Source organism: Patella vulgata, chromosome 3 (genome assembly GCF_932274485.2).
Source record: "Patella vulgata chromosome 3, xgPatVulg1.2, whole genome shotgun sequence".
NCBI lineage: Eukaryota > Metazoa > Mollusca > Gastropoda > Patellidae > Patella > Patella vulgata.
This window is the reverse complement of record NC_065881.2, coordinates 71,135,852-71,163,606: the sequence shown is the minus strand read 5'-3', so window position 1 is coordinate 71,163,606 and position 27,755 is coordinate 71,135,852. Positions and strand designations below refer to the sequence as shown.

Genomic DNA, 27,755 nt, shown 5'->3' with positions numbered 1-27,755 from the left:
GATTTTCACGAAATTCGAACTGAGTCGTCCTTAGGGTGTAACGGTGATATAATAATACGGTTTTTTAAATCGGATAAAAATTATGATCTCTATACGGTCCACAAGCTAAAAACTCGATTTTTCGTAAAATCAGGGGCCATAATTCTTGAAGTTACGGTCTGATATGCGTGAATATCGAAAGGGACTGAGATCTTTGGGTTATAAACCTACATTTCAAGTTTCAACAAAATCGGATAAAAATTGTGACCTCTATAGGGTCCACAAGCTAAAAACGTGATTTTTCGTACAAACAGGGGCCATAATCCATGAAGATTCGATCCGATACATGCCAATATCGAAAGCAGCCGAGATCTTTCGATGATAAACCTATATCTCAAGTTTCGTCAAAATCGGATAAGAATTGTGACCTGTAGAGTGTCCACAAACAAATTGTGGACGGACAGGGGCGACGGCATAATACGTCCACATGAAAATGTGGGCGTATAAAAAATGTAATGTAATCAGATTCAGAAAAAGTGCAATCTATATCAAAGAATTATATTTATTTATTTGTGCATGTAAGAAAGGATTGGGTGATAAAAAAAATCTCCTACTCGTCTTTTTTGATACCAAATAATGTCAACACTCGTCGATAAAGTAAAAAAACAAACTCGGCAGTGTTCGATCCCTGCATTGGCCGAGAAAGTCCATCCAGATTTTCCGGCGCGGTTCCCCCTTGTCAGTGATGCAGGACGGCGCGCCTGACAAGGAAAGCTGTCTAGTCGTTCGGATGGGACGAAAAACAGAGGTCCCGTGTACACATTGGCTTGCACCTAAAGTTGGGAATTTGATATAAGAGTAGCCCGTAGTGCCGCTGACCGGGCAAAATGTCCCTCATAGCACACTGTTTGGCGTATGCCCGTCTTCATTAGCCCAGGTCGTAGCAGAGCAGTTTCGTTTTTTTTATCGCCAACGACTGACAAGGAACAGTTTACACCTCGTTCAGATGGAACGAAAATCCCTTGGCAGATGCTACTCGATAAAGAATTGGCAAACACGCATCCTCAATATCTCCAGTTGTATCGTTTCGTTCCGTTCTACTCCAGACGAAACGATACAACTGTGGATACCGAGTATGGTAAACACAGTGTGCAGCTTTGTGCATGCATTGCTTTTACAAAAAAAGGGATGTGGCACCCACTTTAACATACAAAAAAAAAAAGAAAAAAGATTTCTTTTTCATATTTAGTCAAAGCAACTATCATGTATTTAGTAGAGCTTTTTTTGTATTTTTCATCCCTAATATTATGTCATGTATAATTTATATTTATGTAATAAATACCTGTCTAACCATGTCCGTCTTCATTAATCTGTTGGTGCAGAAATATGCGTCTGTCAGTCTTCTGTTCATATTTCATGTTAGAATGCTTTTTGTCCACCTTGACGTCTTGTTTATCACATACCTTTTTAATTCATTTCTATTTTTTTCCCCATAACCTGTTAAGACTATTTAGTATTAAAATGTCGTCGCTTGTCTTCGGTAAATAGACACACCCATGTAATATTCAGAACGGTTTTGGTTAATTTTGTGTATTTTGATAAAAATGAAAAATAGTTATGAAGTTAGAACGTATATAAATATTGTACATTACTGTCATATATTCTTTACAATACTTATATTTTTTTCATCATATTTTATTTCAAATCTTATTTTATTTCAAATCTTCAATATTCTTGCTTTTGGTTGTTGTTCTAAAGATCTAGACGAATTCCTATCACTAGAGGAGGGCCTATCACTATGTGACTATTTTTTATTTCTGGAAATCAAACTACAATTTATTGGATATAACCAGATGATTTATACTTTATGGCCTTAGGATTAACTCTGAAACCGAATACCAAATGAAGTCGAGGTGGTTCAGTGAGTAAGACGAAGACGGTGGCTCACTAATCAGGAGGTCCATGGTTATATCCCCGTAATGACCGAGAGAAATATCAGCATGGTATCCTCATGTCAGTGGTGCAGGACGGAGGGCTTGGAAAGGACAGTGTATAGTCGTTCATACAGAACGGAAAATAGAAATCCCGGGGTTCCGCATTGGCCTGCAAGTAAAGAGCCATTGGAATTTGGACTTCCAATTAAGAAAAGGACATTGCGCCGCTGTCCGGGCAAAACCTTTCCTCATATCACACTGTATGTCGTATGTCCATGTACAGAAGCCCAGTCGGTGCAGAAGAATGTGACGTTATATAAACTCAAAGTCATTTTGACCAGTAGGCTATATTATTATAGGCTGAGGATTAACCAAATGATAACGCTAAACTAATCACATGCATACAACGCTTAAATGTTTGTTTTCTCATGTTTTGATCAGATGTGTGTTCTGATTACCTTTACGTTTATTTTTTACCACAGGGCAGGTAAAAATAAGAACACGTGCATGAATTTATTTTTGTGTCAAAGTTAAAGGGGGATAATCAGTTTGAAGTGTCACGGTTGAATATAGCGACCTTGAACTCTATGACCTAAAACAGTCATTCTTCAGGTATTCAAACGACGGAAAGGGGGGACAATAAAGCTACAGGTAAGTTTATGATTGTGCACCTTTTTTGTAGAAAACTCGGTATAATAATCTATATTACAGAATTATATTATTATAAAAGAAAACTAACAACATTAGAATTATTGAATTTAGTGGAATTTTGAAGTATAAATATTATCGCGCACCTGTGTTGCTGTATATATGTATTTAGCAATGACTCAAAATGGCGTCATATTTATCGTATCATTGCTAAACAGAGCATATATGGATACTGTTTTTATTATTTTTTGCTTTCATATGTAGCTGTAACGGTTTATTTTTAAAGAATTTTCGATTTTTATTTATCATCGATAGATGTACATGTAAATAACAACTTATTGCTTTAGGAACGGTGCCTGATGGGACTATTTCTTTCCATTATGATTTATACTCCCAAGTCCAATAGGAATGCCCAGAAACAATCATAGGAGTTAAAAATTAATCTATCCTAATGAGGCTAATGTCATCTTTATTTAAAATTATCAATGGCTTACATTTTAATTATTATTTATTGCATCCCTATGTATCAATTAAAAGTTTTAAATGTTTAAATTTAACCATTTCTGACCTCAATTATGACATTTTACTAATTTCAGAATAAAGTTCCCACAATGTTATCACGGCTTGCTTTAGCCGTTTTGGCTGTCTTTGTAACTTCAACGGCAGCTGCTCTTATAGACGAATGTATGCTAGACAATACAGCAGGTTGTCCCAAAACCAGACCTCCGTAAGTCATACTTCTTATAATCATAATACATGTATAAGTTTTTTTGGAGTCTTTTGCTAACCATGAGGTCTTGGGTTTGCTTCTGGTCATCTTCAATAGAAGACTTGATCTCGCTTTAACTACGTACATCTTATCAAGGCGTTCGCATAATACCCTACATATTGCGGCACTATTATATAATATCAATTGGGTACAAGCCCAACTTGTGAGCCTATCAGATTCCTCGATCGTCGCAAATACCAAGTCTCGCGCTTCCAAGCTAAAATGTCTACCTGTGATAATCGAGTTGCAAAGTTCAAGGTTCATTCAATGTCAAGGTTTCCGTGGAGGTCGCGATGTCACAACCTCTGATTGGACGCTACTGCTCACATGTCTGTAGATAACATAGCTATAAGTTCGAGAATTGTGAAGTAAACAAGCAATGGCCAGATGTTGTGAAACTCGCAGTTGTTGCTTCAGGAACATGGCTCCTGGTATGAGATTCTCAGGATTTTCTCATTGTCAGTGGTGGAGGATGAAGAACTTGGCAAGGAAAAGCATCTAGTCATTTGAAAGAGACAAAAAATAAAGATCTTGCGTACACATTGGCGTGCACGTAAATATACCCTTAACCATTTGAATTCAAAGTAAGAGTAGGCTGTAGTGCTGCTGCCTATACAAAATTTTCCTCAAAGCACTCTGCATTGCATATGCCCATTTTCATTAGCCGGGATGGAGCAGAAAAGTATGACATTAAACCCCATTTCATTATATATTTAGGAGATAAACACTTCCTGTTTCGCATTGAGAGGAGTTTTATTGTGCAATAGACATGACCTGAGATCATTAGGAATGACCGTATATAAAATCTCGGGACATGTCTATTGCTCAATAACACCCCTCTAAATGTGAAATAGAAAGTATTTATTGACATTGTAACATGCTATTTTAGCATTTTAAAATAAATTACTAAAACAGAGGGGTATTATTGTCCAATCGACAGTGTCTAATTGACCAATCAAAACGCAAGATTCACCCTTAAGCATGTTACAATGTATTTTAACTGGTGTGATGTATGTCTGTATAAATGGTTTTCTTGGAAAAAAATGGCTCTTAACAATTTGATATGAGATTTTTTTTTCATGGGAGTTTCTGTATATATTTTTATATACACTGCCAGTATTGGAGCACATAACCCAGTGCAGAAACACTACACATTAATACAGTATGTATGATCTTCACATATTTATAACATTTTAAATATTTTTCAGTATTTATATGGTGATTGTTCCAAAGAAGATCCGCCCCAATCAAGTTATTCAAATTTTTGCAAGCATTTTAAAATTGGAGTACAGTCATGTCAATGTGAAAGTTTCTATTGTGAAAGAGAATGTGGCATATGCTGGAACTTCGATGAAATTTGACCGCGCTTCCAGTAGAATTATGCAACTGCAGGTAAAAGTGATATTACAATTTTTTCTTATTAATTCTTACTTACATGTAAGCAGTGACACAGGAACCACATTTTGAGTGGGTTGGAGGACTTTAAATTCTAAGGAGAGGGTGGGGGTGCCCCCCTGACCTGAATAGTGGGGAAGCAGGTTGTCAAATATCGTTGGTAGTGATTACCTGTTTGCAAACATTTAATTGTGATGTGGTGAATCTAAAGGGGATCAATGATGAATGAGATGATACGTAAAGAAATAGCTTGAAAAATATGGGTTGGCAAAATATAATGCATGTAAAACAATAAGGTTGAGTTTTACTGCTAAACTAGAATACTTAGTATATCTAACCTGTATGTGTTCCAAAACGTTGTTATTGAATAACAGAAGTAGTTGTATCTATCCTTGTGTTGTGTTTTTGTTGTGGATATTACACCATACTTCTAGATGTTATCTAAGGAATTGATATATCTAACCCAACGAAAATATTCTCACATTTTCTGTTATGTAAATGCTCACACACTTTTTGGTGCATTTAATTTTTTGTCTTGTACAGTCTTACCTTCTCAGATTATGGAACTTCCCTTTCAAATTATGACTTCAACAATTAAATCCTTGTTGCAAGTACTGGTTATGAATAACAATGAATAAACATTAATCTTGTAAGTTTTCTACGGCTGTTGAGGAGCATAAACAAAATAATGAAAAACATTTACAAATTGTTGGCTCAAATTTTCCCTGTTTTTTCTTTAAATGGGATCCTAATTATCTACATTGATATAAACTGAGCAATCAAATTATTTTTCAGATGCCTCAAAATGCCCCAGCTGGTTCCTATAAACTACGAGTAGAAGGAACTTTAAATGGTGGAATTAGTGGATATATATTCTATAATGAGACAGATATTCTGTTTGATACTAAGCAAGCTTCATTGTTTATTCAAATGAGCAAACCTCTTTATAAACAGGGACAGTTAGGTAGGTATCTGTAATATAAAGAAAATGGGGTTTAAAATCCTACTTTTATGATCCATCTTGGCTAATGGAGACTGGCATACGGCATTTAGTGCTCTATGAGGGAAAATTTTCCTGGACAGTAGCGCTACGGCCTTCTCTTAAATTCCAAGATTTCTTATATTTGCACACCAAGTGTACACTGGACGTTAGTTTTTTGCCCAACTTGAACGACTAAATTGGGGTGAAACCATGCTGGAAAATCATGAATTACTATTTCAGCCAATACTATGATCACATCTAGGGCCTACAGTGTAGCGATTCAGTTATCTACTTGTTGAGCCACTATAATATATTTTCTAAATTTAATTTGTGGGTGTTGGTGGGAGCAACTTAATTTGAATTTTTATGAAATTATCCCAAAGTAATTTTGATTGAAAAGTGTTAAACATTTTTGGGGGGTCATGGAACTTGTTTTTGCATTTGTTAATTTATGGATATGCATTAAAGATTGGATGGTTATAGGCTATTATTAATTTGTGCATTGACAACACAATAAAAACTTTCTTCTTTAGTTCAATTCCGTGTGATTCCAATTCTACCAAACATGATGCCTAAATATGGAAGTATGACAGTTTACATTGATGTAAGTATATCATTTTTTGGCCACATTCTATTAATTTCAGCAAGGGCCCTTTCCTAACTTATGCTCCTTTATTAGAAATCTTGTTTATATCCCTCTATAGACCATGATTATCCAGTATCCACAGACATTGAAATTTTCTAAGAGTTAATGCAAGGAAGAATTCTTTATTTTTAATGATTTTTGATATCATATTATGTTTCTTTGATATGAAATCTAATATTTTATTTTCTAGGCTCCTACAGGAATACCAGTCAGACGATGGTTAGGTTTACAAACAAATGCTGGAGGTATTGTACATTTTTAATCATTTCCCCTGTCTTTTTATTTATGAATTGATGAATTTTTTTAACATTTACAAAAAATTTGGCAATACTATTATAACATGTTTTATTCAATCCAGGTTTCATTTGATTGAAACCCCTAATTTATATTCATCCTCGTTTTATTGTCAGTGTGGTTAAAAGTTTAAATCTCTGATACTTTGGTGGAGTTTGGCCTACCATTTGGAAATCAATATTATATGACATTGAACTTGGAGATGAAAATTACCAACACATGAATTTATAAAATTATCACATGTTAATGAAGGAATCCAGTTTAGACATGACTTAAAATTGACTTATGTTCGACATACACGACATGGGTTCTCATGTGTGTGATATATCTTGTATGCAGTGTTATCTTCTGGCTTTCTGTTTCTTTACTATATATTGATAAAAGAGTGAGTGTATGTTAATTACCTGCCTGGTAAACTGTCTTTGTCTTTTTCAGGTATTGTTAGTCAATCGTTCCGGCTTTCAGATCAGCCAAGCTTTGGCAACTGGTCGATTAGAGTTGTTGCCTTTGTAAGTCTTTCTTTAATATTAATTACATGTATTTTTGAAAATTTAAAATGGTTTATTCTTAAATTGGATAAACTAATATAAACTTTAAAATAAATGAAATCAACAGTAAAAAAACTTTTTCAACCTTCCAATGTTTTCTCTCCTATAATAAGTTTTCATTTTCTTCAGGGTCATACATACAGAAAACCCTTTACAGTTGAAGAATTTTGTAAGTATTTTTTTTATTCTTACGGCTTTAATTTCCTTTTCAAAAATAAAGCAATGTTTATAAATTGTAAAAGAAATAATATACGGTAATATTAAAAAAATAAAAGTAATACATATCCTTGAAGTTTCTCTTTGTGACTTTCTTCTTAATCCCTGAAGCAGTCATACCCTTCTTTCAGGATTTTCATGCTAACTTTACCATTTCTGTCCGAACTGTTATTTTTAACAAACTTCTTGTTGTTTTTTTTTTAGGGGAACCAAGATTTGATGTTAATGTATCTGTACCGCCATATTTAACTGATACAGCAGAGAAAATCAGTGGTGTAATGTTGGCTAAGTAAGATTTTATTTAGGTTATTGTAGTCAGTAAACATGCTTATTACACTGGTAATATATATTGTCTTTCAAATCCTTTCTGTATGCAGTGAAATAAATGCTTATTACTGGTAATATATTGTCTTTCAAATCCTTTCGCAGGGATGTCGATAGCGTGTAGGTTTCCTTGCAATTTTAGTACATGATTAAATGGTAGCTTTTCTTTAAGTTTATTTCTAAATTTTTCTATTATATTTTGTAAATGTTAATGAGTAATATTTATCATGGGTGCTGATAGTATGTAGGTTTCCTGGTAATTTTTGTACAGGGTTAAATATTACCATTTCTATTATTTTATTTCTAAATTCTGTATTATTCTTTGTGTGAACTACTTCATCTGATATATTTTATTTTTCAGTCAAACATCTGGTAAACCTGTAACTGGTAACGCATCTATAACAATGTATTTTAAACCACCCAATTCTCCAGCTTATGGCGATTATCCGTATATTTACCGCTTTTACAATTACGTAAGTAAATATTGATCTTTTTAAATCAAATATCCTGTAAAAATCCATCAACCATATATTGGCTAATCTCTTAACGGATGATATTTGTCTGTTTAGTAAATGACAACAAAATTTACATTATTATTGTTCATTTTTATATGCCCACAATTTCATGTGGACCTATGTCATCCCGCCTGCCCATCTGTTCACTTTTGTTTATGGACACCCACAGGCCACAATTTTTATTTGATTTTGATGAAACTTACCATGTATGTTTATATCCCACAGATCTTAGTTCCTGTTGATATTGGCGCATATTAGAATGTTGCTTCCTGGGTTATGGGGGGGTTGGATGGCTGAATGGTTAGCGTGCGCGCGCTGTATCATAAAGTCTGTCATTGAGTCGACTGGCCTGGTTTCGAATCCCCGGTTGTACTTGGCAAGGAGTTGGGTCGCCTGTCCAACCTCATGGGTTTTCTCCGGGACCTCCGGTTTCCTCCCACTGCTAAAGACCCCTACGTGCAAGCGAATTATGTAAATAGAATTAAATCATATGTTAGTCCCGAAATGACCTAGTTTGTGTTGAGTGGACGTTAAATCCCATTTCTCTCTCTCTCTCCTGGGTTAAGGTCCCTGATTGTACGAAAAGATCTTTGTTCCTTTTCACATTGGTGCATATTAGATTGTAACTCCATGGATGATGGCCCCTGAATTTAGCTTGTGGACACTATAGATATCACAATTTTTATCCGATTTTGACGAAACTTAAAATATATGTTTATATCCCAAAGATCTTGGTTTTTTTCAACATAGTCGCATGTCAGAACCTAACATTTGGGATTATGGCCCCTAATTGTACGAAAAAAGGCTTTTATAGCATGCTCTCTGTACATCTCTTGCAAAATGTGGGCATATTTGCATGGCAACTGCTCGTTAAGTTATTCTTATAATTTTCAATTTAATAGGGATTTTGAGCTATGAAATCCTCTGTTTAACCAAAACTTTAAAGATCTTATACCATGCTATTTCTTTTTCTTCAGCATACAGGAAGAATTGATTTTGAATTCACAATGCAGGAAATCCGTGAATTAGCAAATCGTAGATTTGTTGGGCAAAATCTTATTGATAGTGAATTAATATTTCATGTCAATGTATCTGATTGGGATTCTGGAGAAAATCGGACAGGAATGGCTAGTTCAATCATCTTTAATTCTCGCATCAAATTACAGTGGATTGGTGATCGTGTTCGGACTTTTAAACCAAATTCAGTTATGAAAGTTGCTGTAAGTATTATATTTAAAACTGCTTATCTCTGTATTGAAATAATTAGGTACTCAGACCAAAAATCATACCTTACTCACCAAAGAATTCAACCCTGAGTGCAACCTTAAAGTACATTGTCCATATGTTATAAATCTTTTCTTTCTTACATTCTTAAGGGCCTATTTGCTATTGTTTCCATTATAATTTCCTGGGTTATTCCACAGCCACTGGTTGGTGTATGTTTTGTTGAGTGGCAACCTTTGTTTATCTGTAGACGTAAATCCCACTTCCATACCTTTTCTATATCTGTTGTTTGGTACTTGAAGCATTAATAGATTTAAATTTGTATTATTAGGTGGCTGTTATGAATTACGATGGAACACCAGTAAATACCAATAATCGTATTGTACGATTATATCCAACCATATCTAGTTCTGGTTCAGCAGCTAGTGCAAGATACGATAATCCTATACAAGTCCAACCTGTAAATGGGATTGCTGAATTCCGTATATTTGCTTCAGCTGAGGCTGAGAGTATGTTGTTACAGGTATGTTTAAAATTTTAATTTTCTGATTGATCGTAGCATGCTATAAGGAGGGCATGGCAAGGAATATTGTCTAGTCATGCAGTTGAGATAATAGACTTTGTGTACTGGTTAGTGTGTAGTTAATGGAAACATAGCTGTCTAGGAAATAATTACCCCCCATGTCCATTTTCATTAGCTGGCTAGATTTGATGCAGAAAAGTAGGACAAACTAAATTTAATTTGATCACAGCATAGAGTTGTATTTAGATTTAGTTTAGTACAAAGTTAACTTAATTGTAGGCTTTGATCTCAAAGTGATCTCTCTCTCTCTCTCTCTCGCTCTGGCTGTCAGGGTGAATTTTATCATTTGCATGTATTGTGTCTTACTTTCAGGCTGACTATGATGATGATCCAACCGCTACGAAAATAGAATTACGAGCAACAAGATATAATTCGCCAAGTAACAGCTATATCGTTGTTGAAACTTCTACTACTCATCCAAAGGTACCACCTCCTTTCTATAATTTGTAAATTTTGGAATGGGTGTATTCAAAGTCGCAAATAAAGAGAGTCTATTCAAACTGCGGCCATGGTTTCCAATTTGTTGTTCAATCTGTTGTAAGCCAAATATTTCCCTGGTGTTTTGCACACAAGAAGATTTTTGGCCTAAAATATACCATAACTGCCAGGAAATATTTCCCTGTAATGGTTGAAATGAATTAGCAAGATGTATTGTTTTGTTTAGAAACTAAACATTGTCTTTCTTTAATTCATATACTGATACATTGTATGCTATCAATAACTTTCTGACTATTGGATAATTACAATTTATTGACTGTTTTCAGGTGAATGAATACATGATATTCCATGTAAAAACCAGTAGTTTTGTACCAAGAATATTTTACCAGGTAATATATTTTTTTTTCAAGAAAGATTATAAAAAAACTTTCCTACAGCTATTTGATCTTATTATAAATAAATAGTACAGACCTCTTTTAATTCAATACAAAGGTGTGTTGAGTCAGAAAATTGAAAAAAGTTTTGCATACCATTTCATAGCACATGTAAACGGTCTCGGTTGAGTTAGAATTCAAAAATATGTAATTAAAAAAGATGCTGTCCAAGCAAAATTACACTATTTTAGATTTGTATTTGTACATCTTTTCTAGGTTATATCTGGTGGTAATATTGTCATTGGTGATGAGTTAGAAATGACATCAAGACAGAAAACATTTGCAATAGCATTGTCCCGTGAGATGATTCCTACAGCTAGAATTGTTGTTTTCTACATTCGACAACCTGAAGAAGTTGTTGTTGATGTTTTAAATTTCTTTGTCAATGGAACTCGGCAAAATCAGGTAGTTATCTCATTTGGTAGATTAAACCACGACATGAGATTTTTATTTTATCTCGCCTATTTTTATTGAATAACGTCTGCAATGCAGATACATTACACTTGGTCAAGATCCCTACCTGAATAGTGTGCAAGCAGGCGTTGTTTTATAATGAAGCTCGCCACATTAATACAGAAAATGTGGACCAAGGCCAAAGTAGCTTAGGGGACGTTTACGTTGCATTTTGAGAGTTATATTGCATTTTTCCTTGCGCTTGATATCAAAATAGTTATAGAGTTCAGGGTTCTGTGGGCTAAGAAGGGGAAAGCAGAACTTTGAACCTTTGTTCATGGTTCTGAGTTCTGACTGTTAATTTCGTCAATGGACACCCCTTAGAACCACCCATGCACTAATAGAAAAATCAATTTCTGTTTTAAATTAAATATATGTAAAATATTCTTCTCTAGGTGAAATTAAATTTAAATCGAGGAAAAGATTTCAGTCGGGATACTTTGGAATTCAATGCCTATGCTGATCCCGGATCCTATGTTGCCTTTGCTGCCATGCCTCATGATTTGTTTATTCGAGGTTTGAATGATGGAATTAGTGAGAATAATGTAAGTATAGAAATGTTTATTAAAAAAAATTATTATTTAACAACATAAGATAATGTTAATTGTTTGTAAAAGGAAACAATTTTTTTAACAAACCTGAAAAAAAGTCAACATTTTTTATCAATGTTCACTGGATACTCAAAGAAGGGTAAGTGGAAATGATGCTCTTGAATATATTATTATTTCAAATATATAAAAGATTTTATGAATATGTTTTTAGCTCATTGATGAATTGGGAACTTATGATCAACCAGCTAATGGTAGCTACAGACATCTATGGCGAATCACTGATACAGAATATGAATATAAATTCTTCCATGCTAATGGTTACGGTATTGATGCCAATACAACTTTTGATGTAAGTAACCTATATTCTAAGAGAGAGGTTGGGTGGTTTAGTTTTTGCTGACTTGACTTAATGTTTTGTGTTACTTCATTAATTTTGCTAATAATCAGACACTGTAAAATCCAAAAACTAACATGTCATGATATTACTGCTTCCTGAAAGACATCGGTAAAATAATAAATGCATATTTAAGTTAATGGTGGAACTACTTATTTTGTTATGCTACTGAACTGAAAAAAATGTATTGGTATTAACACAAATATGTTTGATATATTCATTTTTGATTAAGTTAAATTAATTTATCGACAAATGAATGATTACCTTGATCTAATGAAACAACCCTTTTATAAATAGGTAAAGATATGTATTAGAAATTATGACACATTATAGATGGTTAAATTACATGTTTCATTTTTTTCTAGACGGCTGGTTTAATGGTTTTAACAGATGCCAGATTAGACAGAGTACTAAGTAAGTACAGCTATGTTGAATTTCAGATTTAAACTGCCTTGATTTATAAAGCTGAAAAAGTTCCTCAGGATTCTCTGGCATGGTTTGCCCTTATGAGTCGTCATGTTGTTAGGATGGGATAAATAAAAAAAATAACCCAAGGTGTGTACTTGAAAGATCCCTTGACATTCTAAATCGAAATAGGAGTAGGCATAGCACGTCTGGAAAAATTTCCCTTATAGGAAAACTGCATTTCATATGGCAATCTATATTAGTCCAATCGATGCAAAGATTGAATCCCATTTCAGTACTGTATTATATTAAATTCCCATCCAAAAATCAAGCATACATAGCTTAGAGGAATTTTGATAATGTTGATTCGGAAGTGAATTCAATACTATGTCTGACAATAATTTGTTGAATTATTTGTACTTGAAGGAGTTTATTGGTAGAGGTATGTTTGTAATTGTCTGACATATCACAGTATGGTTTCATTGTTTGTTGGGGTTTTTTTTTTAAAGAAAAGTTTGATAGTAATTACAAATTTTGTTTGTAATAAGATTTATGTTTTGTTTTATTTTAGATTCAGATAGATGTGATCGTAATATAGACCAGTATCCATGTTTTACTGGTGAAGCTCAGTGTTTTAGTTTAAAACAGAAATGCGATGGTAACTTTGATTGTACAGATGGAGCTGATGAATGGGGATGTAAGTTTCTCGTTGTGATTCTTCAGTCTATCATTTTTTGCCCTGTATATGGTAAGGGCGGAATGTTTGTCTATTAATGTACCGTGCTGATGTTATTGTTTCCTGGTTTAGTTTAGTTCCTGTTAATTTATGTGCCTGTTGTATTTATATACTGTTTTATATTTATGGTTCTGATGTAAATAAATCATATATTTACGAAACTGATCTGTTCTCATTATAATAGTGATACAACCTCTGGTTATTGATATTATTCATACTTATCTGAAACCTCAAACGCCAGGTCATCTATAGAAATAAAATTGTACCATATGTTAGTCCCGAAATGACCTAGATTGTATTGAATGATCATTAAATCATCTCTCTGACATTTGTGTATTATATATCATTTAGGTGTATTTGAAGACGATAGATTAATTCATCGAACTGCTATGGACAGAGTTAGTCGTGTGATGCGTTTCTATGATGATAGCTCCTGGGCCTGGCAAGAGATATTTGTCAAGTAAGTTATTTTTCTCAATCTATGGATTTTTGCACCACTCAAAGTTGTTTGATTATAGAATTATTAAGTATCAAAGTAATAAAGGAAACCAAAATGGATTACAGTTTATATATCTGACTTATGTATTTTTAGGCCAGACGGTAGAGTGGACTTCCGAGTAGATGTTCCCAAATATCCATTATCCTGGGTCATCAATGGAATATCTGTTAGTAGAGAAATTGGTCTTGGTATCATGCAGCGTCCTATTAAAGTAAGTACATGTAGTTATTTAATTAAACATTAATGAATTCTTTATGTATTACGCCTTATTTATGTATTTGTTTTATTCTATTAATGGGTGGGGTAGTTGTTTCGTATGATCACTGTAAATAAATCATAAAATCTGCACTAATGAGTTACAGAATAAAAATGTAACTGGAAGTTTACAAATATTTGTTAGCTGTGCAAACAAAGCATACCATCTACCTGAATTGGTCTTGTTAATGTTACTTGTTTTATTATAATATGACATAGCTCTTTATGGCATATAGGCTAGCTAGTTACCGTACATGTCTTGTTTTATTATAGTATGATGCAGCTCGTTATATGTATATACAAGTTGAAACACCTGATGTTGTTGTTAGAGGTGAGCAGATTGGTGTACGAGTTACTGTGTTTAATCACTGGTATACCGATGACTACATCGAGGTATGAGTTTTAGCATATATCTGATACTTTATAGTCCATTATTATAACTTTTATAAATTAAAACTGTTATTAAAGTTATATAAAAATGATTGTATAATTCATATTTCTGCTTACAAAAGTATTAATTCATAACTGATAATTGTTTCCCTCTCATGTTTACAAACTTCTGAAAACTGATTAGCATCTTGTTGTAATCTTTTGACAGTTCCTGTGCAATATTTCTTATTCATGGTGTAGATAGGGTGTTTCTATTTATAAATCTATTCGACTATTGTGAGAGGTTATAGCCTATCTGGATCCTCAGGTGTTGGCCCACCTTAAACTTGTGAGGGAAAGAAAATGAAAAAATACCATTCTCTATACTAGAATTTAAATCTGCTAACCAGGTTAGGGAGGTCCGGGAATTTCCAGAGACTAAAATAGCGGCGTAAATCAGTAGGCCTATATTGGGGAATAATAACCCTAACTCTTTTAAGATGGGTTAGAGGTAAATTGGATCCAAGTTCAGTCTTCTAAAAAGGGTTAGCCTTAGTACTGGTATTCCCCAAAATACTTAAAGCCGCCATTGTGGACTCTATAAATTCCAAAACCTCTACGACCAGCCTACAATTAGCAATCCCATTAAAAACTCTATCTTTAGTACTCAAAAAGGCAGAAGAACTACAATATAAGGGAGACAACTTATATCAACTTAAGCATAAGGATTTAGACCACATCAATCCTCAATATGACACTATCTATACGTATACACACTCACCAAACTTGATTTACCTTGAAATTTATGAATAAAATAGTTGACATCAGGCATAATGACATTAATTACATTATTAAGGAATATTTTTATTTCAGGTTTTGATTACAATTCATGATGATCCACAGTATGATTTTGTACTAGTTGAAGATATGGGTATTGTTAGTTCATATGCTCCACGCACACACAATGGTGATCATCAAACTTTATTATTTGTAAGTTTATTATCCTGTTATCATTCATTTTTATAATCTTCAATCTGATCACAATTGTCATAATTTCCATTCAACCAAGAGGCTACAATAATTCATTCAATTTTCTCAGAACCCAATTCCATCGTCATGCAGGTTTGTTATTAAGTCTTCGTCCGTCCATCTGGCAGTCACATTTCTTGATAGAGTCTACAAGCATCAGTAAATCTTTTTTTAAAATTTGTGTACCCGGTAGTTTGTATCTCATTCGAAGAAAGAATCCTATTGATTTTCAGTAATCACATCAAGAGTTATGCTCCTTTGTTATGAAACCTTGTTAGAACTTTGATGGCAGCAATTATTTCTAAAATTTCTGTTGGTGATCTTTCTTACTGAAATAAGGAATGCTACTGATTTTCAGAGTAATCTCCTTTGTGTTGAAATCTTAGAAGCTGGCTTGCTAGCTTGGATGTTTTGGGTTTGCTCCAGGCGGTGGCCGAGAGGGTTCCTCTTGATTTTCCCCCCCCCCCCATGTTAGTGTTGTGCTGGGCCCTTATTCACGAAAAGTTAAACTAAGATACAATCAAAATTTTTAAGAAATACTGCAATTCGATTAGCTGACCAGTAAAATCAATTTGCATATATCCAATTTGCATATTGGTCAGCCAATCGAATTGCAGTATTTCTTAAAATTTCAATTGTATCTTAGTTTAAGTTTTCGTGAATAAGGGCCCAGGGCAGTCCTGTGTATACTTTGGCTTGCTTGTAAAAAAAAATCCCTTGGCAGATGGAATTTAAGAGTAGGTCGTAGTAACGCTGTCTGAGCACAATTTTTCTCTTAGTACACTGTATGGTGTAAACCTGTTTTCTTTAGCCTAGTTGGAGCAGAACAGTTAAACCCCATTCATTTCATTTCATTTAATGTCATTTAACTCAGATCTGCTTTGATGACTTTGCTGCTGGTAGGCATATATTTTTTATTGTTGGATAAAGTAGGCATGTGGATGAGGCTTTAATTATGATCTGATCTGTTTAAAATTTATGTGAGCCGTTTAGCTCAAATCTGCTTGCGTGATATGTAGACATATTGCAGTTATATATTTGTTTATATTTTTAGTTGGAACCTGGTCAAGCTAGAGATATTTACATGCCAATTGTTCCTAAAATTATTAAAGGACAATTTGAATTGAAAGTATCTGCTTCCTGTTTTATGGAAAGAGATGAAGTCAGAAAAACAATTCATGTTAAGGTAAAATTTTATTGATTTATTAGTTTTACACTACAACATATTGGGTGAACATTCAGCAAAGTACTGTCTTCATTATCCCTACAAGACAGATTACTCCCTTAAAGTAGAGCTGAAATTACACAAGTAGAGCTGAAATTACACAACTCCTGAGCTGAGAAATCATGTGATTGTTTGAAGACATGGTTGCCCACTATGATTAATCATGTGACGTGAAAGGTGATGTAAATGACTCGTGAATCAAGCGAAGGATTTGCGTGGTGTGACCAGTAATTTGGCCAAATGATTCGGCTAGTGTGTCTACCAAGAAAATATTTTTCAGAGGTGGGTCAGTTATTTTGGAAAACAGATTTGCTTAAAAATTCTAATAGTGGTGCGTCAACGACATATACGACCACAAAATGCAAAACAGAAATTCAAGAAGCCCTGTCTGTGTTTTGATTTTAAATTGATTAAACATGTTAATAAACAATTGTTATAGATAAGATTATATGCAACTTTGAGTAATATACCACTAAAAATCTTCTTCATCAGAATCAAAATATAAACAAAATTTCTGCATCAGAACCTGCCTTGTCTAGCAGACTTGCCAGGAAAGAGCTATTTCAATGTAATTTGTTTGATGAATTTGACAACTGAATTTAGCAAGTTAACCAAAGGTCATGTTCGAAAATAAAAAAATGCGGAAAGCTCAAATACTTTCTTTCACAATTGATAAGAGTTGCTCCACGGAAATCCACACCTGCTTTGATGATAATTTTATGCCATGAATTACCTTAGTCACATTTTTCATTAAATATAATTATTATTTCTAGCCTGATGGTGTGGAGAATTATTTCCACACACCATATTTGATTGATTTGATTCGATATGGTTCCCTGATTATTCCTGATTTTGATGTGCCAGTTCCAGAACAGTTTGTGGTACCAGAACAGAGAGAACATCTTTATGTGCCTGGTTCGGCTGTGGCTCACCTTAGTCTTTTTGGTAAATAAATTATCACATTGGTCACCCAATATAAGGGTTCGATCACAGTGTTCTCCATGAAACTTTAAGATTTTTCTGCTTGGTTTCCCTGTATCATTGATGCAGGATGCAGGGCCCTACAAGGATAATGCCTAGTCATTCAGATAGGTTGGAAAACTGTGGTCCCGTGTACACTTTTGCGTGCACGTAAAGGAACCGTTGACAGTTGGAATTCAACTTTTGGCCAGGCAAAATTTCCCTCATAGCAGACTGTATGGCGTGTGCCCTGTAGGTGCAGAAATGTTTGACTTTAATCCATATTTCATTCATTCCCAATATATCAAAACCATGTTTCATATTCATTCGGTTTTGTTCTTTTACAAAAGGTGCAGTTAATCTAGTTGGGGTCTTGGTATCTACGCAAGCCATGTGTTTAATCTTATGTAACACAGTTTAGCAGTAATTTAAAAAAAAGACACTGTTTTACCTAGATTCTGGGCAGATGTATTTCAGTTTAGTGCATCTGTGTTTCCAAATGTTGATGTACATCATCATCAGCAATATCGATCAGCATCATTGAATTATCTTGAGTTTTATAAAGCATCCTACATATAAACTAATCATTATATTAAAGGTGATGTTGTTACCCCTGGATTCTTTGAAGATTATTTAAATGCTGAAAATATTTTACATCGACCATATGGAGGAGGAGAAATGATCACATTCAATTTTGCCTATAATTTGATAACTTTACGATTCATGAAAGCATCACAGCAGTTGTCTGATGAGGTCTTGAAGGTTGGACTCAGAAACATGAATATTGGTATGTAATATGATAATCCGTAAGCTGAACAAAATTTTATTAGATCTGCCTTAATTGATAAATATTTACTGTGTGGAATGACCTTGTCAACTCAATAACATTAATGAATACAGTTGCCCACTTCAGAGACACTTTGCTTGTCAATTCTGTGGTATCATTGCAACTTGCTCCAGATGACGATGAATCCCTATGAGGTCCTGGAATAATGACTTTTCATATTTTTTTTAAATTAGGAACTTAAAATATATTATATTTTTTATGTTACAGCCATGCAGAGGCAATTAGGTTATATGCATAAAGATGGTTACTTCTTCATGTTCCGAGATGATCCTAAACCCAATATATGGCAAGTATAAAAAAATGTTAAAATTTTCATCAGTAGCAGTTCAGTAAAAAAAAAAAAAACAATGTTCCTTTCCATCTGCATATATATCTTGATGTTTTATACATTTCAAACGTGCTAGATGCCACAAAAACATAACAGTGAAATTGAAATATTTCAATAGGGCCGTGGTGACAAATCGGTGGGAGGGTGTCAATAATCCGGGTTTCCTGGCAAGCTATGTATTTGGGTATAATATAACCAAATTGCATATAATTAATGTTTGTTTTTATAGGTTGACAGCATTTGCAACTAAAACTTTCCATTCAGCAAGATTTGGAGAATGGGAGAGAGATTTATTTATTCCGATAGAGTTGATTAATAGAATGGTGTTATGGTTATGTTCCCAACAAAACACAACAACAGGAGCTTTTGATCCCAGTGATATAGCTTTTGACAGAAAAATGGTAAATATTGGATTATTTAGCAGAGACTTACAGAATATATTTATTTTTTTCTCTGTGCTCTGTGAGAATCCATATTGATTTCAGTTATCTATAGCTTCCAAACCTGAACATTGAAATTTAACTAGATATTTTACATCTTCTACAAATCTCATCTTTAACAACATATTTAAAAAAGACAAAATGTTCAGCATCACATAGATATATTAATCTTGGTAGTCCAGGGTATAGTTAAAAGTTACACAAAATAAAAAAAAACATTGGTTATACTCGTATAATTAATGTTGAAGGAGCTAATATCCTAATGGCCCTGCTTGAGTTGTCAATATCGGCGCATACCGGCTGACCACAGTTCGGCAAAAGTTTGGCTGCGGCGTACGCCCAATGCCCTGCTTTGGCAGCAGCGGCCAACACTGGCGCAAGATGGTGAACATATCAATGAGATAAAATTCACGTTATTTGGGAATGCCATAAAACGCTAATTTTAAAGCGTTTAAATTAAACCAAATGTTTTGAAGTTGAATTTAAGCTTCGTAAATCCAAAAGTTCATATATCATTTATTTTTTCTCGGTAATATTACTAATAATAATTTTCTGCTTATTTTGCGGGCACTTTCAAGAATACTGTTTTTGATTAAAACATGTCATGTAACCGGTTTAATATTATAACATTATCCGACGCCATATTGTTTATCAGCCAGGTCACTTGATTTGCTTCGATATGGTAACCTGACCGGCGTACGCTGTAGTAGAAACCTATCGGCGGATAAATCAAGCAAGCCCAATGTTAAATAGAGCTTTTGTAAAAATTAAAAAATTTCTGGTCCTTTTTCCATCAGGTAGTCTTCTATGACAATTGTTATTGAATTGATTTAATTTCAGTCATCTTATGAAGCAATCAAAGATGAACAGATGTATACCCACCCTATACCTCTTACAGCCTATGTTTTAATAGCTCTTTATGAAACCACAGATGTCTCTGGTGTAAGTATTTTACATCTACAAATATGGTATCGAACTTGCATGGTTGACAGATCTGTGATCTGCTGAACAACTGCTTCAATTTTATGATCAGCCTACTCCCAGGGAGACACGGTCACTCAGTGAGTAATGGGCTGGCTCACTGACTAACTAGGATGTCAATGCCAGTGTTGACCAAGAAAGTTGCCCTTTGATTCCCCAGCATGGTTTCTCCTTTGTCAGTGGTGCAGTATAGAGAGCCTGCCAAGGTACAGTATCTAGTCGTTCCTAGTTCCATGTAGATGTTGACGTGCATGTGAAAGAAGCCTTGACAGTTGAAATTTGAATTTAGAGTTTGGGAAAAATCTTAATTCATAGCACACATGCATGGAGTGTACCCCCCTTCTTCATTAACCTGTTTGGAGTAGGACTTTAAACCCCATTTCATTTCACTTCTGAAGAATAGAATTGTATTCTGAACATCAAATTCATATTTGTGCAGTTATTTTGCATTTCTCATGTTTTAATTAAAGGATGCCCTTGCTTGTCTGGACTCAGTCCGATCAAATGCTGCAAATTATTTATCTGCTAAAGTGGTTGAGATCCCGTCTACAGAAATATTCCATCTAGCTATCACAGCTTATGCTCTGTCTCGGAGTCAAGAAAAGAGTAAAACTGCTTTTAATAGATTAATGAGCAACAAAAAAAAAAGTAAGTATAGAAAGCAATAATAATGGGTCGTCCAGACGCTTTTTTTGTAAACTAGTTAATTACGCAACAATACATGTTGTCACTTTGCTGTTCAATCGGCCAAGATAAACCAGCTTTTCAGAAAATCTTTCTCAAAGACAGGTAGAGAGCTGTGTGTTTTTAAACTGATTTATAAATTGGTTTAACTATTACCAGGTTTTTTTAAATCAGTTTAACTTGAGCATCTGAACAGATTTTAAGTGTTGGGGGCAGACTATATAATAGGGTAAAGATTATGGATAACCTAGAACAAATTGCGACAGAATCTGGTAGCTCTACTGTATATTTCACACAAAAAAAAGTGATTGTAGAAAGAGGGGAAATTTACTTATATTTAAGTATCAATTTTACTGGTATTAAAAATAAAAATATGTATACAAATTTTTTTCGTGTTTTTTTTTTTCAAGTTCCGATAATACTTTTCAATATTTCCAAATTGAAAATATGACAGCTGTAACACACAATTCTAATTAGAATCCATTTGGTGATGTGAATTTTTAAGACCTTTAACTTCCAAATCATTTTGGTAATCATCTATTTTATTTTAGGTGAAGAAATTTATTTTGCTGATCAAGAGGTACCAGTTAACCCAAGTCAAATTATTAATACTGTTAGATTTTTATTAAATCGTCAAGAATTGATGAATGATGGATACGCTGTCCAATCCACAGCATATGCTTTAATGGCTCATATAGACAATAATGAAAACAAATTGGATCGTGATTCTATGATGAGATGGTTACAAACAATGAGAAATAGTATTGGTGGATTTGCTTCTACACAAGATACATTGGTTGCTATGGAAGCTTTGTTCAAGTTTACACAGGTTGATCCTAATCGTAATGTATTTGAATTGATGGTCCAATTAGAATCTACAGCTACAGCTAACTGGAAAGTCAATAAATTTATCAGTAAAAGAAATTACACCAGGTTACAGAGTGCTTATGTAAGTGACATTTAATTCTTTATATTTTGAGGCTTTTCAGAGACATATTCAAGATTTTTGAAAAAAACAAAACTTCTAGTACAGTAGAATCTGTATGAGCAGCCACTCCTATTCAGCGACATCTCCTTGTAAGCGGTCACAATAAATTCCCCCCGTAGAAATTCTGTTGTTTTATCTCTTTATTCAACGGTCACTCCTCTAACGCGGCCAGCGGTCACTATTTTACTAATAAATTCAACAAAACATCGCCCATTCAACGGCCATTGTTGAATGATACCATCTTGTCGTTCTTTGTAACACCCCCGCTAATCCCGTGAGTAGTAGTTAATTAACTGGACCCCCACTGATCAGGTAAAAAGAAATGTAAACATAACAATCAATTCGGGATTATCTATTAATTAATCTTTTGTTTTATTAAACGACTAACCTGATCATTGTTTTCACGCGTAACGACACATTATTTGATACTGATTGAATAAAATAAAAGTACCGAGTTTTGTCACGATCATCTAGTATCTCTCTTAGCGCCTCCTATAATATTACATACAGAGTTACACCCCCTGTAAATAGGTGATGTTTTTTGTTCATGTGCTTTTTTGATAAAATAAAATGAATTCATCGATTTTCTTCACAAAAATGGATAAATATTATCGAATGCATCACAATGGCAGACAGTAGTATCGAAGGTTGGTACAAAATGACAAGTTTACAGAAGTTATGTCCGAGATTTGAGTAAAGAATTTTCGTCCGGCGCAAGATTCAGCGACGGCCAAATTTACCGCTTCCAATGCATCCAAGCGTAATATTTAATTTATGTCGGCACAAAAAGCAACGAGATTTTATTAAGAGGCCACTCCCGTTAAGTTATGTCCGAGATTTGAGTAAAGAATTTTCGTTCGGCGCAAGATTCAGCGACGGCCAAATTTACCGCTTCCAATGCATCCAAGCGTAATATTTAATTTATGTCGGCACAAAAAGCAACGAGATTTTATTAAGAGGCCACTCCCGTTAAACGGTCAGTTGTGAAAATTCCCTTGGGTGGCTGCTTAATGCAGATTCTACTGTATTTTACTTTTTATTTGAATACAGTAACAGGTTATATCTTTATTATAGATACCAGAGGTATGGGGAGCAATGAGGATATTAACACAAGGTACAGGACGAGCTCTTATGCAGGTAATAAAAATCATTATTTATCTTTTATTGTAGGTCCAAATGCTCAACTTTTGACATTTAATATAGTCTATTTTAAAATATTCATTAAATAAAACTATTCCTATAAATACCTAGAGATCATACTGAACTTTTCAAAAATACAAATTAAGAAAATTTTGGTTTGGGTTTAAAAAATCTTTTATCTCGTAAAACCCTCAAATATGGGAGAAAATCCCTTAAAGCTGAATAACTCAAAAAAATATACCTGGAATTTCTTCCCGCTATTCACTATATTTTTTACTTCCTATTATCAGCTTACTACTACTGTGAATGTTGAATATCCATGGTTATTGAAACCTACACAAGATGAAATACAATTCTTTGATTTGATGGTTGACGAGCTTAAATATCATGGGAGGAATTTTTCCATTATGGAAATGTCTATATGTGCCAGGTCAGTTTTGAATCTTTATAATATATATGCCTAGAGCTGTACTACTTTGTTCCACAATAAAGGATGGAAGATAAAGTTATGCCAACACATATGCTGTATTCAACACTGATTTAATATTTTAACATTTTTGCTCATGTGGGAGCTGGTCAGAAACAAAAATAAATACACAAAGTTACTGTAAGATTTCTTTTAGAATTGTAAGTGTGTTTTCCTGACAGATAATTTCTAAAAAAAACAAGTTGTTTATGATTTGGAAATAACTAGAATACTAGAGTTCCAGGTCATTTAATTGCTATCAGGATATCAATATTAGCCCATTACTGCTTGCACCTGTTCAGTTATACAATACATGTCATGATCTAGAATTATTGGTGCCATGATTAAATATAAGACCTCTTGATAACCAGGAAGCATTAGTAGGTAAATATGGTTACATCATTATAAAATATAAAAATTTGATGGATTATAACTATATGTATTATTATTATTGTGTTTTAGTTGGGTGTATACAGAGAAAAGTTTAACAAGTGGTTTAGCCGTAATAGAAGTTGACATACCAACAGGTTATGTTGTGATGAATGATACACTCCGTGATTACGTTCAATCAGGAATTGTACCTAATTTAAAAAGAGCTGAATTTTACAATAGAAAAGTTGTATATTACTTTGATTATGTAAGTAAAAAAAACTATGGCAAATTTGGTATATGTGATAGACACCGGCTAATCTCACTAGATAAATACTGTATTACCCGAAAAACATCCATGGGGCAAGCACTGGGAAAAATTGACAGGGTATCACTAACTGGAGTTGTCATTTCTTGATCATATGGTTAGGCGGTTTTGGGAACATTGGGGGGTGTCAACATTTAAAAAATTCTGCAATTAAGTTGACAGAAAATAGTTAAGAATTAATTTGACCTCAATATGTATGGTAAATGGACAGTAAGTAATGAAAGATACATTCTGAAAAATAGACTCTCCCACAATGAAGTAAGGGGACAGACATGGCATCTTACAACAGTTTATTTATAGCTGTACATATCTCTTGCTGAATACAAAGTTGTGGTTTCGAATCCCCGGTTGTACGTGACAATGAGTAGGGTCGCCTGTCCAACCTCGTGGGTTTTCTCCGGGTCCTCCGGTTTCCTCCCACTGCTAAAGACCCCTATGCGCAAGCGAATTATTGAAATAAAATTAAAACCATGTGTTCGTCCCGAAATGACCTAGTTTGTGTCGAGTGGACGTTAAACCCCATTTCTCTCTCTCTCTCGAATACAAAGTTTTGCGAGGGATTTGAAGCAAATTTTTGATAGATTAATTAGTTTGAATAGTATGATGTTTTTAGTCCAAATATATCATCAAATCACACAGTTTGTATGCGGGAAAGTATCATTAAAGATGCATTATGTAAGATCTAGATAAGGAACTGACAGTTCTCAAAAATGTGTCTGGTCAATTTCCCATTGTTAATGGGTTTTTTTTTGTTTGACTTAATAATTTGTATAACATTTGAGGCCAAAAGAAAGACCTACAATGGACAGATTTAGCTCTAAATGCATCTTTCAGACTTATTATTATTTAGATTTTCTTCAACTTCCGTTATTGCTTTCAAATTATAATATGTTGTACTTTTAAGCTGTAAGGTTTGAGGAGGGCATGCATCTACTGATATTTTTTATTGAATTGCTCCTTATATTCAGATGCCCGAAATAATAACCTACCGACTATCCATCAAAACACTACAGTCTTACTGCACGGAATTGGCGACATAGAAACCTCACTCAATATTTTTAAAATTGTCCACTCGTTTTTTCGAAATCACCAGACGCTTCAAGGGACAACTATAACGCACCTATTGTAACTACATTTTCACTTGTACATTATTCGCCTATTTCTAAAATGCAAATCCATTCCATAGACAGCTGTAACACAACCACAGTAATCATATTTTCATGTGTACATTGATTATTTATTTCTAAAATAGAAATACATGTATCTATATCTGACAGGGAGAGGGGTTTAATATAGGCTATGCCTGTTCCCCAATCCCTATTCAGATACAAATCTGAATAAAAATATTGCTTAAAAAAAAAAAAAATCTACTGATATTTATGGATGTGAAGTTAATAGAAAGGATTTTATTGAAAAATAAATCTGCACCATAAGATATTGCCGAAATGACCTAGTTTGTGTCAAATGTGGACATAAACCCAATTTGTCTCTCTTTATTTAGGTAATTTTGATCTATTTATCATTTTAGCTTGATGTGAGCAAGACTTGTGTGTTTTTACGAGGCAGTCGTTGGTATCCTGTAGCGAATGCAACAATTCAACACAGAATGCGAGTTTATGATTATTATGAACCAGGTAATTCAAATAATTTGATCAAGTACAAATATTTGTAAGAAATTAAAAAACAAAAAATCTTTGTTTTATTAAATACAAATAATTATAAAATTATATTTAATAAAAACAAACCCATATTTTATATTGATACTAAATTACTTTTGATACAAGACAAAGTCAATGTATAAAAATATTACTAAAATTATTTTGAGATATCAATGTGTTTTATTTTTTTTTTTCAGGGATGCACAATACATCTATGTATACGACATATGGATTATTTAATTTAAATGTCTGCTTTGTTTGTGGTTCCTACCAGTGTCCTTACTGTCCCTCCTTTAATGTTGCCTCGGCCATAAAGGCATCAATATCATTGCTATGTCTGATATTGGGATATTTTAGTCGACAGTATATATTGCGATCCTGATTTTTGTAAAATAACAGTTTAAATTTTAAAACATTGTAATCATTTTCTTTTAGTAAGAAAGGCTCATTTTAGTAATTTTCATTGTTATCCAGAAATGTTAATATTTTCTTGCACATTCCTGTACAAAAATTTCTATATATCCTACTTTTTGAATATTTTTTAAAAACAATTTTTAACAGGCAAAGTTCATTTTCCAATGCTACTTTTAATATATTTGTACATGTAAATCTGTCCAAATCAAAGATATTCTGTCATTCAATATAACAAAAATGTGCCTACAGATTATTATTTCATGGGACATTTTTGAATATGATTATACACATAAAAAAAAAACATTTTGAAATGGTAGCTATTTATTTTGAATATTCTTATTGTAAATTAGTTATTTGAAATGTTAAATTTGTACAGAAAATATTATTTTGAAATTTGAAAAGGGTTTTTTTTGCCAATCTTTGATCTGATAGATTACAGACATTTTTAGCAAAAACTTGCCATTTACATACTGAATAGATTGCAGTAAATAAAAGCTATGATTCAGTGCTAAATTCCTTTGATTCAGTGCTAAATTCCTTTTTCCTTCCCTTTTGTATAAAAAGAGAAATGAATCTATATTTTTGCTCATTGTATATTGCATCTGGTCTGTTTTTATGTGTTAATAGATTTAACATAATGTTTACATAGATTTGTTAATAGATTTAACATAATGTTTACATATACAGGGAAATAAGCATACCTAGAATAATGACATGAAAACAACAAAATTGAAGTCTTAACAATTTTATTGTTGTCCCCTTTTAAATTGCTCATCTTATATGATATGCTGTTGTATATATTGCATTTTTCATCCTGTAAATTTAGAGACAGCCATGCTTATGGTTACTTTTTTTGTAATTATTTTTTCATAAATATAATTTAGGATACTAATTAATTTGTATATAGATTTTGTAATCATATTTTTAAACATTGTAATTCTTTATTAGTTACTTGAAAAATCAATCATATTATATGTTTAAAACATTCCTTTATAATACTTATATTTTTACATAATAAATCGTTTTTAGATAAAATTTTTTATTATTTCTGGTGAGCTAGATCACTTTAGAATTAATGTGTTGTATTATGAACTGTCCTTCATGTCATGCATCAACTTTTATTGGTGAAGTTGCTTTAAGATCCAGAGGAATCTTCCTAGTTTCATAGTAAAAACAAGCCAACAGTGAGGCTGATGTCCCCCGCTGAAATCCCTAAATAAATAGATGACGCATATTAATTAATCGCACATTTATTTTTTTTCAAAAGTATCAAGCAATCAAACTATACACTAAGTTTTATCACTCTC

At 33.4% G+C, this 27,755-nt stretch overlaps 1 protein-coding gene across 1 annotated transcript; it reads left to right on the top strand.

Moving 5' to 3' along the window:
• The first annotated feature begins 2,522 nt into the window (after nucleotides 1-2,522).
• On the top strand, nucleotides 2,523-27,452 carry LOC126815128 (CD109 antigen). The gene is made up of 36 exons (XM_056099558.1): nucleotides 2,523-2,564; nucleotides 3,158-3,288; nucleotides 4,539-4,722; nucleotides 5,521-5,689; nucleotides 6,241-6,311; nucleotides 6,544-6,598; nucleotides 7,083-7,156; nucleotides 7,325-7,364; nucleotides 7,616-7,700; nucleotides 8,097-8,208; nucleotides 9,228-9,470; nucleotides 9,806-9,997; nucleotides 10,370-10,480; nucleotides 10,822-10,884; nucleotides 11,146-11,334; nucleotides 11,778-11,927; nucleotides 12,145-12,282; nucleotides 12,693-12,741; nucleotides 13,304-13,429; nucleotides 13,820-13,928; nucleotides 14,061-14,178; nucleotides 14,496-14,615; nucleotides 15,465-15,581; nucleotides 16,675-16,806; nucleotides 17,619-17,790; nucleotides 18,404-18,592; nucleotides 18,860-18,938; nucleotides 19,210-19,381; nucleotides 20,261-20,362; nucleotides 20,872-21,049; nucleotides 21,637-22,034; nucleotides 23,148-23,210; nucleotides 23,504-23,643; nucleotides 24,142-24,316; nucleotides 25,905-26,010; nucleotides 26,232-27,452. The coding sequence occupies exons 2-36, from the start codon at nucleotides 3,173-3,175 to the stop codon at nucleotides 26,414-26,416; spliced, it is 4,722 nt and encodes a 1,573-aa protein (XP_055955533.1). The 5' UTR covers nucleotides 2,523-2,564; nucleotides 3,158-3,172; the 3' UTR covers nucleotides 26,417-27,452.
• Nucleotides 27,453-27,755: the final 303 nt, after the last annotated feature.

Bases quoted from the DNA above. Each gene is read 5' to 3' on its own strand.
- LOC126815128 (XM_056099558.1), top strand. From the start codon at position 3,173: ATGTTATCACGGCTTGCTTTAGCCGTTTTGGCTGTCTTTGTAACTTCA. The intron at 19,382-20,260 runs GTAAATATTGGA...ATTTAATTTCAG, and splicing joins TAGCTTTTGACAGAAAAATG to TCATCTTATGAAGCAATCAA. The intron at 21,050-21,636 runs GTAAGTATAGAA...ATTTTATTTTAG, and splicing joins AATGAGCAACAAAAAAAAAA to GTGAAGAAATTTATTTTGCT.